Source organism: Nesoenas mayeri (assembly GCF_963082525.1).
Source record: "Nesoenas mayeri genome assembly, chromosome: 3".
In the NCBI taxonomy this organism is placed as follows: domain Eukaryota; kingdom Metazoa; phylum Chordata; class Aves; order Columbiformes; family Columbidae; genus Nesoenas; species Nesoenas mayeri.
This window is the reverse complement of record NC_137544.1, coordinates 60,409,230-60,421,721: the sequence shown is the minus strand read 5'-3', so window position 1 is coordinate 60,421,721 and position 12,492 is coordinate 60,409,230. Positions and strand designations below refer to the sequence as shown.

The window sequence follows — 12,492 nt, the reverse complement described above, 5'->3', positions numbered from 1 at the left end:
ACATTCTTGCAAGTGACATGGAGAATCCATAGAGGCACCTGGGAGTAAAAAATAGAAGTGGTTTGAAAGCAGGACTGCAGGGAATGGGGAGCAACCCAGTATAGAAAACTATCTTATTGTACAAAGTAAAAAGCAGAAAAAAAGAGAACAACACAGCATGTAACTGAAGTCCCCTGACTATTTAAACTAACATTAATTATTTTCTGAATCAAGGGGTAGCATTACACTAGTTATTTGATATTTCCTACAATTGTACTTCAAAATAGATAAGTACTGCTCAGAGCAAGCACTGAAAATGATGCCAAAAAATAACAAGAATAATTAGCTTAAGTTACAACCCTTTCATAATATGGTCCTTGGTATTTGTCTTGCCTGCATTCCTTTTAAGTTTTTCTCCACACCCATGAAGGTTAAATAAACTTCAGTATTGCAGTTATCAGTAATCACTTAACATAGGCACTAGTACTTGATAAAAAATACAAAATACCACATGACTTGTAATAAAATGGTGGCAGTTTGCGATATTTCTATTTTTCTTCTTTTAATGACAACATGAAGTAGTTTTAATTGCCTGATTTGATACAGCATCTGTAAGTTTAAACACTTTATATAATGCTGACATATTATAGTTTTAAGTTGGGGGGATATAATATCTGAACTGAATTACTTGTTGCTAGGTCAATAAAGTTCTCCGAAATCATAACATCAAGCCACATTGGATGTTTGCATTGGACAGCATAATCCGAAAAGCTGTGCAGACTGCTATTACTATTCTGGTCCCAGGTGAGTCACTTCTTAATACTTGGCAAATGTTTATTAGCTATTCCCTTTAAACATGCTTTAGAGCTGTAATTATGATGCATCACTTAAGATTTTGAAACCAGTAGTGGCCTTTTTCCTGTTCACTGTCAGTTTTGCAACTCAAAAACTGATCAGTGTATCGTCCAAGTTATTTTGGAAAGCACTTTTCCAAGGTGTGTCTTCTAAACCATTCTGCAGCGCAGTAAGCTGTAGTAGGCTACAGTGCTCTGGGGCCTAATTTTTTTTGAGGTGTACAGTGCTGCCTCTTGAAATCCAAAGGACAGACCGCTTGCCAGCATGTGCTTGATTTTTTTGAAGGTGTTTGACAAAGTGCAGATTAATGATGTGCATTTGGGGCACTGAAAAGTCTCTTGGCTCCTGGTCAGAAGCTGTCTGAAGGAGGGGAAGAAGATAATATTTTTTTTTAAAATGCAGTTCAAATATTGTATTGTCAATGTTGTGTAAGTTGAATGCATGGCTTAGCTGAGAGGAGGAGTCTGTGTGGAAGAATCTGTAGCCCATTCTGTTATTCCTCTATTTCCAGAGTTAGTTTTTCTGCTGCTTCTTAACTTATTACCTTGTGATTTGACTGTTCCCTGCATTGGAATTAGTGATGGAGTTTTGAAATACATGATTTAATGCATTAAGTCTGAAGTCAGAATACTTATGTTGCTGTTTTCTGCAGCAGGATAAGTCTTAAACTATCAACAAGGGGATTTGAAAATTCCAACAGATGTTACAGCTCTTTCTGTTTTCCTTGATATTTTCCATATCCCTAGCACAACCAGCAAGGCATAAATAGGGTGTTTGTTTTACTTTGAGTTGTGAGGAAAATCTGCCTTTTGATTAGAATGCCAGACACCTTTAGCAGGCATGTACTTTATTGCTATATAACAGGAGAGGTGTAGAATTCTTCCCTAATGGGCTGTTCTTCCCCATACAGCTCAGTATCAGCATTAATTGTACATGATTAAACTTAAACGGAAGCCTCTGTGCCCTGGTAGCTTTGGGGCACTGATCATCTGCCTCTTCTCTAGTTGTCTTGTCCTACTTCTGATTGCATCCCCTTGCCAGTGTCTGGCTTTTTTCTTATTTTTTTCCTCTCTTTTTTAAAAATGATGTGAAGATTTATCTCTGACCTTAACACTTCTGTAAGTTACTGGATGTTTTAGGTGTGGTAAGAAGCATATGTATGTATGGTTATATGTTGTATGGTTATACTGCCTGGTGGTGAACAGTGACAAAATGGACTTCTGTTCTTATTAGTGTGATGCAGAAGTTCAAAGCAAATTCAGACATTTGCTTGGCAATATTTGAGTAACTGCTATTATAATAAATCTCCCTTTGAGGAAACACAGCTCTGCTGATCCTAGTATGTTCAGTCTTGAAGAAGGCACATAGAATTGAAATGGAGACAAAATGGGTTGAGGAATGAATGTCCTTTTTCTAAAGAAGAGAAAAGTACTTGTTCTTCAGCAGAAACGACAAAAGTTTACAAAACCAAGTGTGATTCAGAAAATAAAGAGAGCATGTTTTGGTAAAGACGCTAGAGGGGGAATGCTCAGCAGTAAGAAGCCACAACTGAAGGAAGGAAAGAAGATTTATATTAAATAGTTAGAATTAACAAACAGATGTTTCTGCAATAATAGGTTGTGTAGGAGTGTAAGATCTTGTGTACATGTCTTGCATACCTGCTAAGCTCTGGTAGGTAGTTTGAACCTGGAATAACAGAAACCAGAGTACACATACAACTTTGTGTGTGCTGTTCTGTGAATGTACTTCATTACAAAATAAACTGTGTTCTCTCTGCTAAGTAGAAGGGAAATGTGCTACTTTTAATTGTCAGGAAAGGGGTCTGTTTGTTGTTTCCTCTCTGTATCTTTGAATACAATTTTTAGATAAACATGATATTCTTATAATGAGAGAATGCCAAATGTACCGGAGTAGCAACAACACAAATAGCTGAATATAAGAGAAATAATGTTTTTTTGTTTAATAAAACGTTTCAGGTCAGACATGTTAGAAATTACAAACCACTGAGAATGGAATAAAGCATAAGGAAATTACATATGTTGCACATAGTACTTCAGCACAATTTGAGGTGAAATGCGAGCCAAATCTAGTATCCTATTCAGGTTTTTGTTTTACAGAGCTTTTGAACATTTGTTAGGCTGAATAATAACCAACAATAAACTAAGATGCTGTTATGGTCTGAGTGGTCTTAAACCCCTAGGAGATATCGTCTGTTCTCTTGCAACAGAAATTTTGGGTCTGGTTTAACCAGTGTTGTAGGATGATCTGTAAATAGTCACTTAGGTCACTTTTGTATTATTGTTCAACACCTTTAACATTTGGGGTTTTTTTTTCTTTTGCTTATATTTTAATGTTACTAATAGAATTGAGGCCACATTTTAGTCTTGCATCTGAAAGTGATACTGCAGATCAAGATGACATAGAGGTTGAAGATCAAGATGAACAGCCCCAGACTCAAACTATCCAACAGCCTTGCATTGTCATGGAGGATGCAGTAGCTACCTCAGGTGTAAGCACACTCAGCTCTACAGTGTCCCATGATTCCCAGGCTGCTCACAGGTCACTGAGCGTCCAGCTGGGCAGGCTAAAATTAGAGACAAACAGGTAAGTCTGGACACCAGGAGACACTAGCCTACTTGTGACAGTATGTATTGGTTTGCTTTTAATATATATGTGCTAGAATACTAGAGACAGTATAAAAATGCCATAGTACTGCAAGTTATTAATTTAAATTATGGTCATTGTTCAGCTGTGATTGACCACTTACATTAGTTTTATTCATTTCAGAACAAGAGTGATGCAAGTTAAGGTCAGCCTTGATTTCAGGTGCCCTTTCAAGGAAGGTCTGGAAAAAAATGAGCTTGCTGCCAAGCTTCTGGTTTTTCTCTCCTTCATATGCTGTGTGTGGCTGATGAATGGTGTTATGTTTTGTTTCCATTGAGGCAGAACTTGCTGTTCTTTTCTATAGTTATTCTTGGGGAATGAACTCAAGCTAGTCAACAGCCGCACGTGAACTCCACAGGGAAACTGCCTCAGACTTGTTTTGTGCACAGAATTCACTGCAGCAGGTTCTGTGCTTACCAGCAAGCAATAGCTTTTTAGTAAATAAATTTTTTTTCATCAGAGAAAGATGGGGGAAAATTGATGTTTTCTTTAAAAGAAGAAATAAGCCAGAAATTTGGATATTGGATTTTTTCATAAATATACATATTCTACTTTAAACCTGAGAAGCAATTCTTTTGGTTTGTTTGTTTTTTTGTTTTTTTTTTTGTTTTGTTTTTTTGTTTAAGAAATGTCAAAGATGAATTTGTTTCCATTATTTTATCCAAATAATTTTCTGCAAAATTTTGTTTTCATTAAAGTATACCAGATAGTCTGATTAAAGTAGGTACTTTAGCTTTGACTGCATCTGATTTGACACTGGATTTCCTACTGACCTCAGTATATTTTGAATATGACCTTGATAGAAAGACAGTATTTCTTCAATAAGGCAGATCTTATGCTGCTAGAACATTCGTTGTAGTTATTATTCCGATTTAAATTGTTATATTGCACTTTACTTTTAAATGTGTCTGAGAATTTTGCCATGGTTAGACTGTACTGTTCTTAATAAAGTATCAGTATTTTTGAGTTCTTATATTACAATTTTTTTTTGCTTGTCATGACCACTGAGAAATGTGTTAATGACCTTATTGATATACTTAAATACCTAAATAATTTAGATTGTTTCACTTTATTTCCCGAATTTATGATGGGGAGTAGCATCAGAAATTATAAACTTGTAGAAATACTCTTTTCTAGCACTTTGCTTTTTGTAAATTTCTCAAATGAGAAGCCTTTTGCCAAATAATTACATCCTGTCATTCATGCAAAAAAATTGAGGTAAATAATATGGGTGGTTGTTAAAGTATTAATTAAAGCTTTATTGGCTTAAGCAGCAAGAAGTTATCAAGAGAAAATAGTTGATTTTGTTGTTGTTGGCCTGAAGGCCTTTTTCAACCAGAATGGATAGAGGAGGAATAAATGAACTGAAAGGTGACAGCACACCTGTCTGGACAGAATGTGGATCTGCAGAGAGATGAAGCTGTGGGAACAATCATACTACAAAGGAACAGTTAGCACATGGATGGTTCTTAGGCTGACAAAGGCTTCAAGGAAGGGATGAAGGTGCTGCAATTCTTTAAAGGCTGATCTTTCTAAGTCAGTAATAGGTTTAGGCGTATGTTCTCTGTGTCCAGTTTCTCTGACCAAGTTCCTGAATGCATATTGTTCATGAGTCCTCATCTTTACTGAAGCTCTTTTTTGAAATAACAAATTGCAGCGGTTTCACATACTGATTTCCCATTGTATTCTGATTGTTTTCCTTTGATCAGTTTGAAAGGTGCTGACACTGAATCTCTCTGGGTTTCTGTCTGGGTTTGTGTTATGAATGAAGGTCAAATATGGGTTCCAATTTGTTTCTGCTTGACATTCTCAAAAATAATTGCTTAGGAGAAGACACAAGTTATTTTGCCTCCTCTTTTCTAACTCTTTATATAACACAGAAGGATAAGCACAAAGTGTGCCTAGTATGTGAGGAAGGGGCAGCCCTTGTGTGGATGAGAACATATTTTCCCTATTTAAGAAATGCAACCGTAAGTTTTCACCACATTTTCATTACAGCTTCACCCTTGTCATACCTTTGAAAATGTCTACTGGGGAGCTATGAACTGGCATTTTTCCTTAAAAAGGATTGTGTCATAAAGTCTAGCCCTTGGTTTATGAAACACTTCAATACTTACTCTTCTTAGTTACAGTTTTGTTTAAAACAGAATGCTGGCTGTAGAAATTTCACTGAAATTTTGTACCATACCACCTGTTTAGTGGGTGGATGTGTATATGGAGGCTGGCATGTTTGGGGCTTGTTTTTTCAGAGCTATAGCTTTAGGAACCAGTGAATGTTTGTCTTGATATTGGTCATAATAAATCAATAGTGAGAGGATTTTCCTATTGAAGCTGAAGAGCTCTGTCCTTGCCTCTGTCAAGGTTTCCAGCTTAAGTGTAGCAAGATCATTGCTTTCCTGTAAATTTGAAATGACTTAAAGAAATGTGTGCTTCCTTCCTGATACTTCACAGGTTATTGGAGGAGTTGGTTCAAAAGGAGAGAGAATTTCAAGTCCTCTTACATCAAGCTATAGAAGAAAAAGATCAAGAAATCAGAAGCCTACGGCTTAGGTCACAGCCAATAGGTAAGCGAGAAGAGTTTTCAAAAAAGTTTCACGCTGGCTACAGATTAAGACAGTGGCAGCTAAACTTCTTTTTATTCAGCCAGTCTCAGTGAAGATACTTTACTAAGCTGTTCCTGTTAGGGTTTGCCTTGAAGTAAGAATGTATGTTGTGGAAACAAATTTCTGAATTTGTTAATCACAGTACGAGGAATGGTATGATTTAAATATTTTGGCTTGTGTTTATATGGAAGAGTATGAGGCTTATATCCTACAGAATAAATATTATTTCTAAAGAGGATAATCTAGTATGTTTAGGTATGTGTTCTTTGAATTACAGACTCTTCCAATTGTTACAGTGAAAGTTCAAGAGGATCTAATCAGTGAGATGTAAATACAACTTCAAGTTTACCAAGGGAAACTGAGTTTGATATGCATCTGCCCTGAAGAAGGTGGAAATGCTAATGCAGTTTGTTTCTATGTAATGTGCTTCAAAGAAGCGTTGCTTTCCAAAGCAGCTGATCCTTGGTCTAAGGCATTGCCTGCATGCCAGTTGTATGAGTTACTCTGAACAGTTTAGTTAAATTGGTGCAACAACGTCAGTGTAGAAGCAGTTACATCTCACATTGATGTGCATCGTACTAAAGTCATTTTCCAAAGAAGACAGAAAGTGTATCTATATCAATGTTCACACTACTGTATTCCTAACCTACTAGTGTAATTGGCGTATTAACTGTCTGTAAACTGTAATTAAGTCTGCGCTTTGGGATTCTCATTTATCTCTATTTATGGGGACACTGGTGTGCTAAGCTTAAAGGGAAAGCTCACTGAAGAAAGTGCTCCAGCAGTCTAAAATGACAAGAGGTTGCTTTGGGAACACAAAACCTTTTCTCAAAATTCTTGTTCTAGATATTCCTGGATTGTCTGTCTGTCATCGTCATTCCACTGGTACAGGGACTGGAGACCCTGATCTCATAAACTGGCTGAGTGTTCAAGGAGCTGATGAGGCCACAATAAACAAGGTAGCAAAGATTCTGTTCACACTGTGACGCAGCTGCAGTGCTGCTTTGTGACTCAATGCAAGAAGTTACCAAACCTTTTAAATTACTTCAGCACATTTTCAGAGACTAATTTGTTTTCAGAGTATAGGAAAAAGCCATGAATATGAAGCCATTAATAAAAATGCAGTCTTACTGATAATTCCTATATCTGCTGAGGAATAAGGGAACAAGATGTCCTGGTAAAGAGACAGCATTGCTTTGGTTTATAATTTTTCAGTATCATTACACATTGCAGCAGTTCCTGCTGATCATGGCCTGGATACAGGGTACATATTCACCCGTGGCTAACTGTGTTGAAGTGAGATCTCCTGCAGTAGATGGGTCTGCTCTGCAGCAAATTATATAATCTTAGAGGTGTTGTGCATCTCAGGATTTCAGCTGACTTGGGAAAACCTGCATGTACTTATCACTCCTACAGATCAGATCAAAGGTCAAGTACATCAAATGTAGATACCATTTTTTAAAAGGTATCTCATCACTTGTTTTTAATTTCCCTGTGGGTGAAATGTGGCATTAATTATGCTCTAATTTGTGTTCGTTAAAGTCTGTAACTGTGAGGTATCAGCGATAACAATAGAAATGCCAGTTGACAGAAGTTTTGAGTAGCTGTAAAAGCATTACGCCTTTCAAGTTGTGCCTTGTATGCCAACGTGGAATATACAATATAAAAAATAAGTAGTTTCAATGTATTTCAAGAAATAATGTGGATTAATTTGTTACACCTACCACATTTTGGCCCAATTTTAGGTTTATTCTAAACTTAAACTTCTATTTTTAAGAGCAGATGGTACATAAAACTTGGAAAGTAAGATTATATTTCTAACAAAATGTTCATTTAAACTTCTTTTTGTAGTTCTTGGCTGAAGACTATACGTTAATGGATGTTCTCTGCTATGTTACACGAGATGATCTGAAATGTTTGAGGCTGAGGTAACGCTTCACAGCTAAATTAACAGTGCTGAACCAGGAGTGTGTTTTATTACAAGAGCAAATAACTAAGTCTCTGTTTATTGGGTTGTGCTGTATTAATTTAAAATAAGTAACACTGTCTGGTATGTTTTTGTATATGGATGCATTCCTGATAAACAGCTCATACTGTTTAAATTTAAAAATAAGCTTTTCTATTCAAGGAAAGCAAAGAGAAAATGTTAAAGTAGAACTTTTACTTTACAGTTGGAGACACTGGATATTCCATTAGAGCCTTGCTTTTATTTAAAAACGTAGAGATAGGATACAGAAAATTTTGCTGTTGTCATTATCGAACTTCAGAAATACTACTCATAGACTGCAACTAACACTAGATTTCACCTAATCATGTTATGTGTGTGGGTCACAGCTGAACTAAGCTTAAGTAAAAACAGTAGAAGTTATCAAACACTCTCTGTGTGTCTAGTCAGTTTAAATACCTAAAAAAGTATGATAGGTGGTAAGATTTTTTTTTTTCCGTAATTGGCATTTTTCATAATGTTGGAAGTCTGCTGTGGGTTATGCAGGTCCTTTGGACCAGAGGTCTGAATTCCAGAAAGCAGGCATCCGAGAAGTGGAAAGATTGCCCTGTACCGTAATCAGAAAAGGACTCTGTTCTCTATTTGAGTATTGCATGTTGAATTTCACCTTTGATCAGCCTTCCCACTGAATTTCATTGGTCAAAACCAGAGCAATAAAATCAGAAGACAGCTAAATTGCAATGCTTTTAGGCTAGAGACTATCTTTGTACCTGAGCATCTTTCTGATTTTTTTCTTTACAGAGGAGGAATGCTCTGCACGCTCTGGAAGGCCATCACTGACTTTAGAGAGAAACACACCTGACGCTGAAATTTTTCTTCACTTCTCTGCAGAGGGAAAAAGATTTCCTTTCAGTGCAGAGCAGGTGTGCTGTCAAAAGGACTGTTGCACTTTAATCCAGTATTTGTTTACCGATGTTAAAAACACTGCAGCTTCCTGACTGCTTTTACTCCTGTAATCCATAAGGAATCTGTAAACAACCTGCAACATTATTTTACTCTTAAATATTTTTATATGCAAGTTTTTCAAAAATATAAAAAAACCCCGACATCACCAGAACCCATTAAACTCATAAAATATTGTAGTTAAAATAACCAGATGTTAATTCCATAAAAAACTGATGTAAGATTTCATGTGACTGTGTATCACTGGAACAAAACCAAAATGTGACAACAACTTCTGAAGCTTCTTTTTCTTTGTAATGTAACTCAATAATCTGTAGTAGACCTTCATAATTTCAATCATAATTAGATATTTTTCTTTTAGTGTGCAAGACCTAAAGGTAATTGCTTTTACCTACTACCCTACATAGTTTAATATTGTTTATTTTTTGGTAATTTAAGTTCTATGGTGCATTTGTTTTAGAGTTGTTTATGTACTACTGAACTGTACCAGTTGCATACACCTGAACCACAGTAATGTTAGCTTGTTCTAAAGCTATCTCTGAAATACACAGTTGAAAATAAAAAGAACCTGAGACTTACTTTTTCCTGTATTTTTTGGACTTGTAAAATAATAAAGGTGTACAACTGGAAAATATTGGAATAAAAAAAAAAGAAAAAAAATAATCCTGAGTATCAAGGGAACCTTTCTGATATATGTTACTATGATTTGAGTTTGGTAATAGCATTGAATATTTTCTGGGTGTTCCTGTTCAGTCTAATTCCTGAACTGACAATCCAGGGCTAAACAAAATTCTTCTCTGGGTGCTCAACTTGAGGAATGAGTGTCCTGCCTCCACACACTGAACTGTTGTTTTCTTCTGCTTTTGTTTATGCAATATGTCTTTTCTCACATATAATGAAAAAGGATGGTGGATATTCTACTCTCACTGCCACTCCAGCATTCTAGCACTGGGTATCATCAGATTCTTATGGGGTAGCTGTAAAAAATTCCATTGTGAGTAAGACTTGCCTGAACAAGAAGCTGCTTCTTTCTTCATAAACTGTGGTAATCCGTGAACAGCTTATGCCCTGAATTTTTCAGGTCTAGCAAGTATTTTCAAAGAAAATTAAGTATTTTTTCTAAACTTAAACATGTTGTCCTAACATGTATGTAGTAATTTTTGCTGACTAAAACCAAACAATTTGGTATAAAAAAAAAAAAAGGCTAAACAAAGAACAGTAGATAAAATAGATTTTTTTTTTTTTTTTTTTAAAATTACTATTATTATTACTCTGAAGACGGTTCCACTGATGTTTGAGCCAGAGGGAGGTTCAACTCCTTCCAAAGATACAACTACATTTCAGGAGAAACATAGCAGCAGAAATTGTTGAACAGTAGCTATTACAGCACAAACCAGTACAATTTTAAGGTAGTTTTAAGCACTGGAAAAAACAGTAGTGGAGTTTGACTTGTGAAACCTGAAGCAACTAAAAATCTCTACCCCTGAAAAAATGACCCTAGGACAATGACCTCCCCTGATTTGATTTTTGTGTGAAACATGATCCTGTATCAGTCCATGACTACAGTTTGAAAACCTCAGATTTCATGCAGCGTGAATAGACCAGAATGTAATTGCGTTGCTTTCTTTGTGTGTTGATGCTTTGAAAGCATGCAGTGTGTTCTCTATTAGCTGTGACTCAGGATGCTCAGTAATTCCAGCTATGTGTAACAGAAGGGAGTGTGACTGAGGAATCATTTTAATGTCTCCATGAGACCGAACCTGGAACCAGCTGGGAATTAATTCCTGTAGTTCATGGCTAGCCTCACCAGAACCAAGGTGGCTTCTGCAGGGCTGCTAGGCAGTCAGTTCTGTGTTCCCTGCTGTAAGATGAGGTACGGTCTGATGTGTGCCCAGGCTGGGCCATGTACACTTGTGCTACTTTGGAGAGCGTGAACTGGTCTGAATGTGGCCTCAACAGCACAGCTTATCCATCTGTGCACAAAAAGCTTATGTAATATCCCTACTTCAAGCTACTTTGTATAGATGGTGCCAGACGCATTGCTTTTTATATCCTTGGACAGAATGTGAAGAAACATTTTTGAGACAGTGAATCCTACAGGTCAGCCTTGGATTCAGCCTGGCTCCCTGAATATGTTGCACCTCAAGTGAGGGATTTGAGATTATGTTGTAAGGACATGTTATGTTCTAGTGCAGGATTTTACCAAGGGCGACCTTTTGACTATAGAACATTCCATTTCCATTGAATTTGGGTAGTTTCTTGGTCCTTGACTAGTGCTGTTGTAATCCAGAACTCAGCCTGACTGAGAGACACCTTTCCACCTCTGTTAAGACAGCCAGGCAGAACACAGAGTGAAAGCTTGACCAATGCAGTGCTGCTTTTGGAGTGTCTTGCACCTTTCAGCATAGAGCCTAGGCTGTTCTTGTAGTGTGCACACACTCTCCTACCCACAAAACAGAGTGCATGTTTATCACCCAAGGCCCAGCTCCTTCTGTTTTAGAGCGTAGATGGTTCCTGGTGCAACAAAACATTTGTCCCCCCCCTTACCCTGGAAAAAGGTCTTATGCCCTGAATTTAACTGTTTGCAAAAGGAGGATGTTCTGCACAGGGGTGGAAGTTTGCTTTGTCCAATGCACCAGCCCAAGGGAGCTGCACCTCTCCATCTGCTTGCCTACAGATGTGATACAGGTGCGTACCACAAGTTACCAATTCATTCACCCTGTTTTAGCTGTATTTTTGATGACTGGTACTATCTGCAAGCAGATGCAAAATGAAATTATGTTTTAATCTAGATCTAGAACACTTTTAAGAGATAAATACTCCTATGGTCTCCAGAAAGTAGCTTAGGGTAAGTTTAGGCAAACTCATGGGAAAGGTAACAAGACTATGCACCTTTACAGAAAGGAGTGATACTTTGACAGAGCCATTTTTTGGAAGCAAGGCTTTGCAGGCAGCTGGCCGTTTCAAAACATATGCCCTAAAAACGACGCTACAGCGCTACCGTTCTTTCCCAAAGGATGCAGCACAGCTGCCGGAGCTTACTTATTAGGTGGCCGCCGCACCTCCCACCTGCTGTCGGGACACTGGCGGGGAATTTAATCATCCCCAAAACCTGTTGTTTCTCTCCCTGCCGGTACCTAATGAGCTGTGCAGATGCGGCGGGAGCAACTCCGAAGGTCAAAAAAACCCACCAAAAACACCTGGGGCCATGGCTGCCGAGGGGGCCAGCTGTGCGAGCAGGTTGCCCACCGCCCGCTCCCTCCCTGCCGCTTTAAAACCGGCGCGGGGGTGGCGGGGGCTCCCTCCTGTGGGGGGCGGCTCCTACCACGCCCACGGGCGATGTGAGCGCTGGTCCCGCCCTCACCTGCTCCCAGGCAGATCCCGCTGCTGCCGGCGGGGGAGGAGGGGGGGGGGACGTGGCGCTCTCACCTGCCCGGAGCCGCGGATCCGCGGGGCGGAGCAGCCGCTCGGCTCGGAGGAGAC

The 12,492-nt window shown here is 38.2% G+C and overlaps 1 protein-coding gene across 1 annotated transcript in view; it reads left to right on the top strand.

Annotated features, from left to right (window-relative positions):
• The window catches only part of MAP3K5 (mitogen-activated protein kinase kinase kinase 5), a gene marked incomplete at its 5' end in the record, with an annotated part of 102,810 nt that extends 93,843 nt beyond the window's left edge, over nt 1–8,967 (top strand). The window contains 6 exons of the mRNA XM_080341344.1: nt 678–783; nt 3,198–3,438; nt 5,950–6,062; nt 6,948–7,060; nt 7,953–8,029; nt 8,848–8,967. Coding sequence (XP_080197470.1) covers nt 678–783; nt 3,198–3,438; nt 5,950–6,062; nt 6,948–7,060; nt 7,953–8,029; nt 8,848–8,908 — 711 coding nt within the window. The 3' untranslated portion in view covers nt 8,909–8,967. The remainder of the gene's footprint in view (nt 1–677; nt 784–3,197; nt 3,439–5,949; nt 6,063–6,947; nt 7,061–7,952; nt 8,030–8,847) is intronic.
• Nucleotides 8,968–12,492: the final 3,525 nt, after the last annotated feature.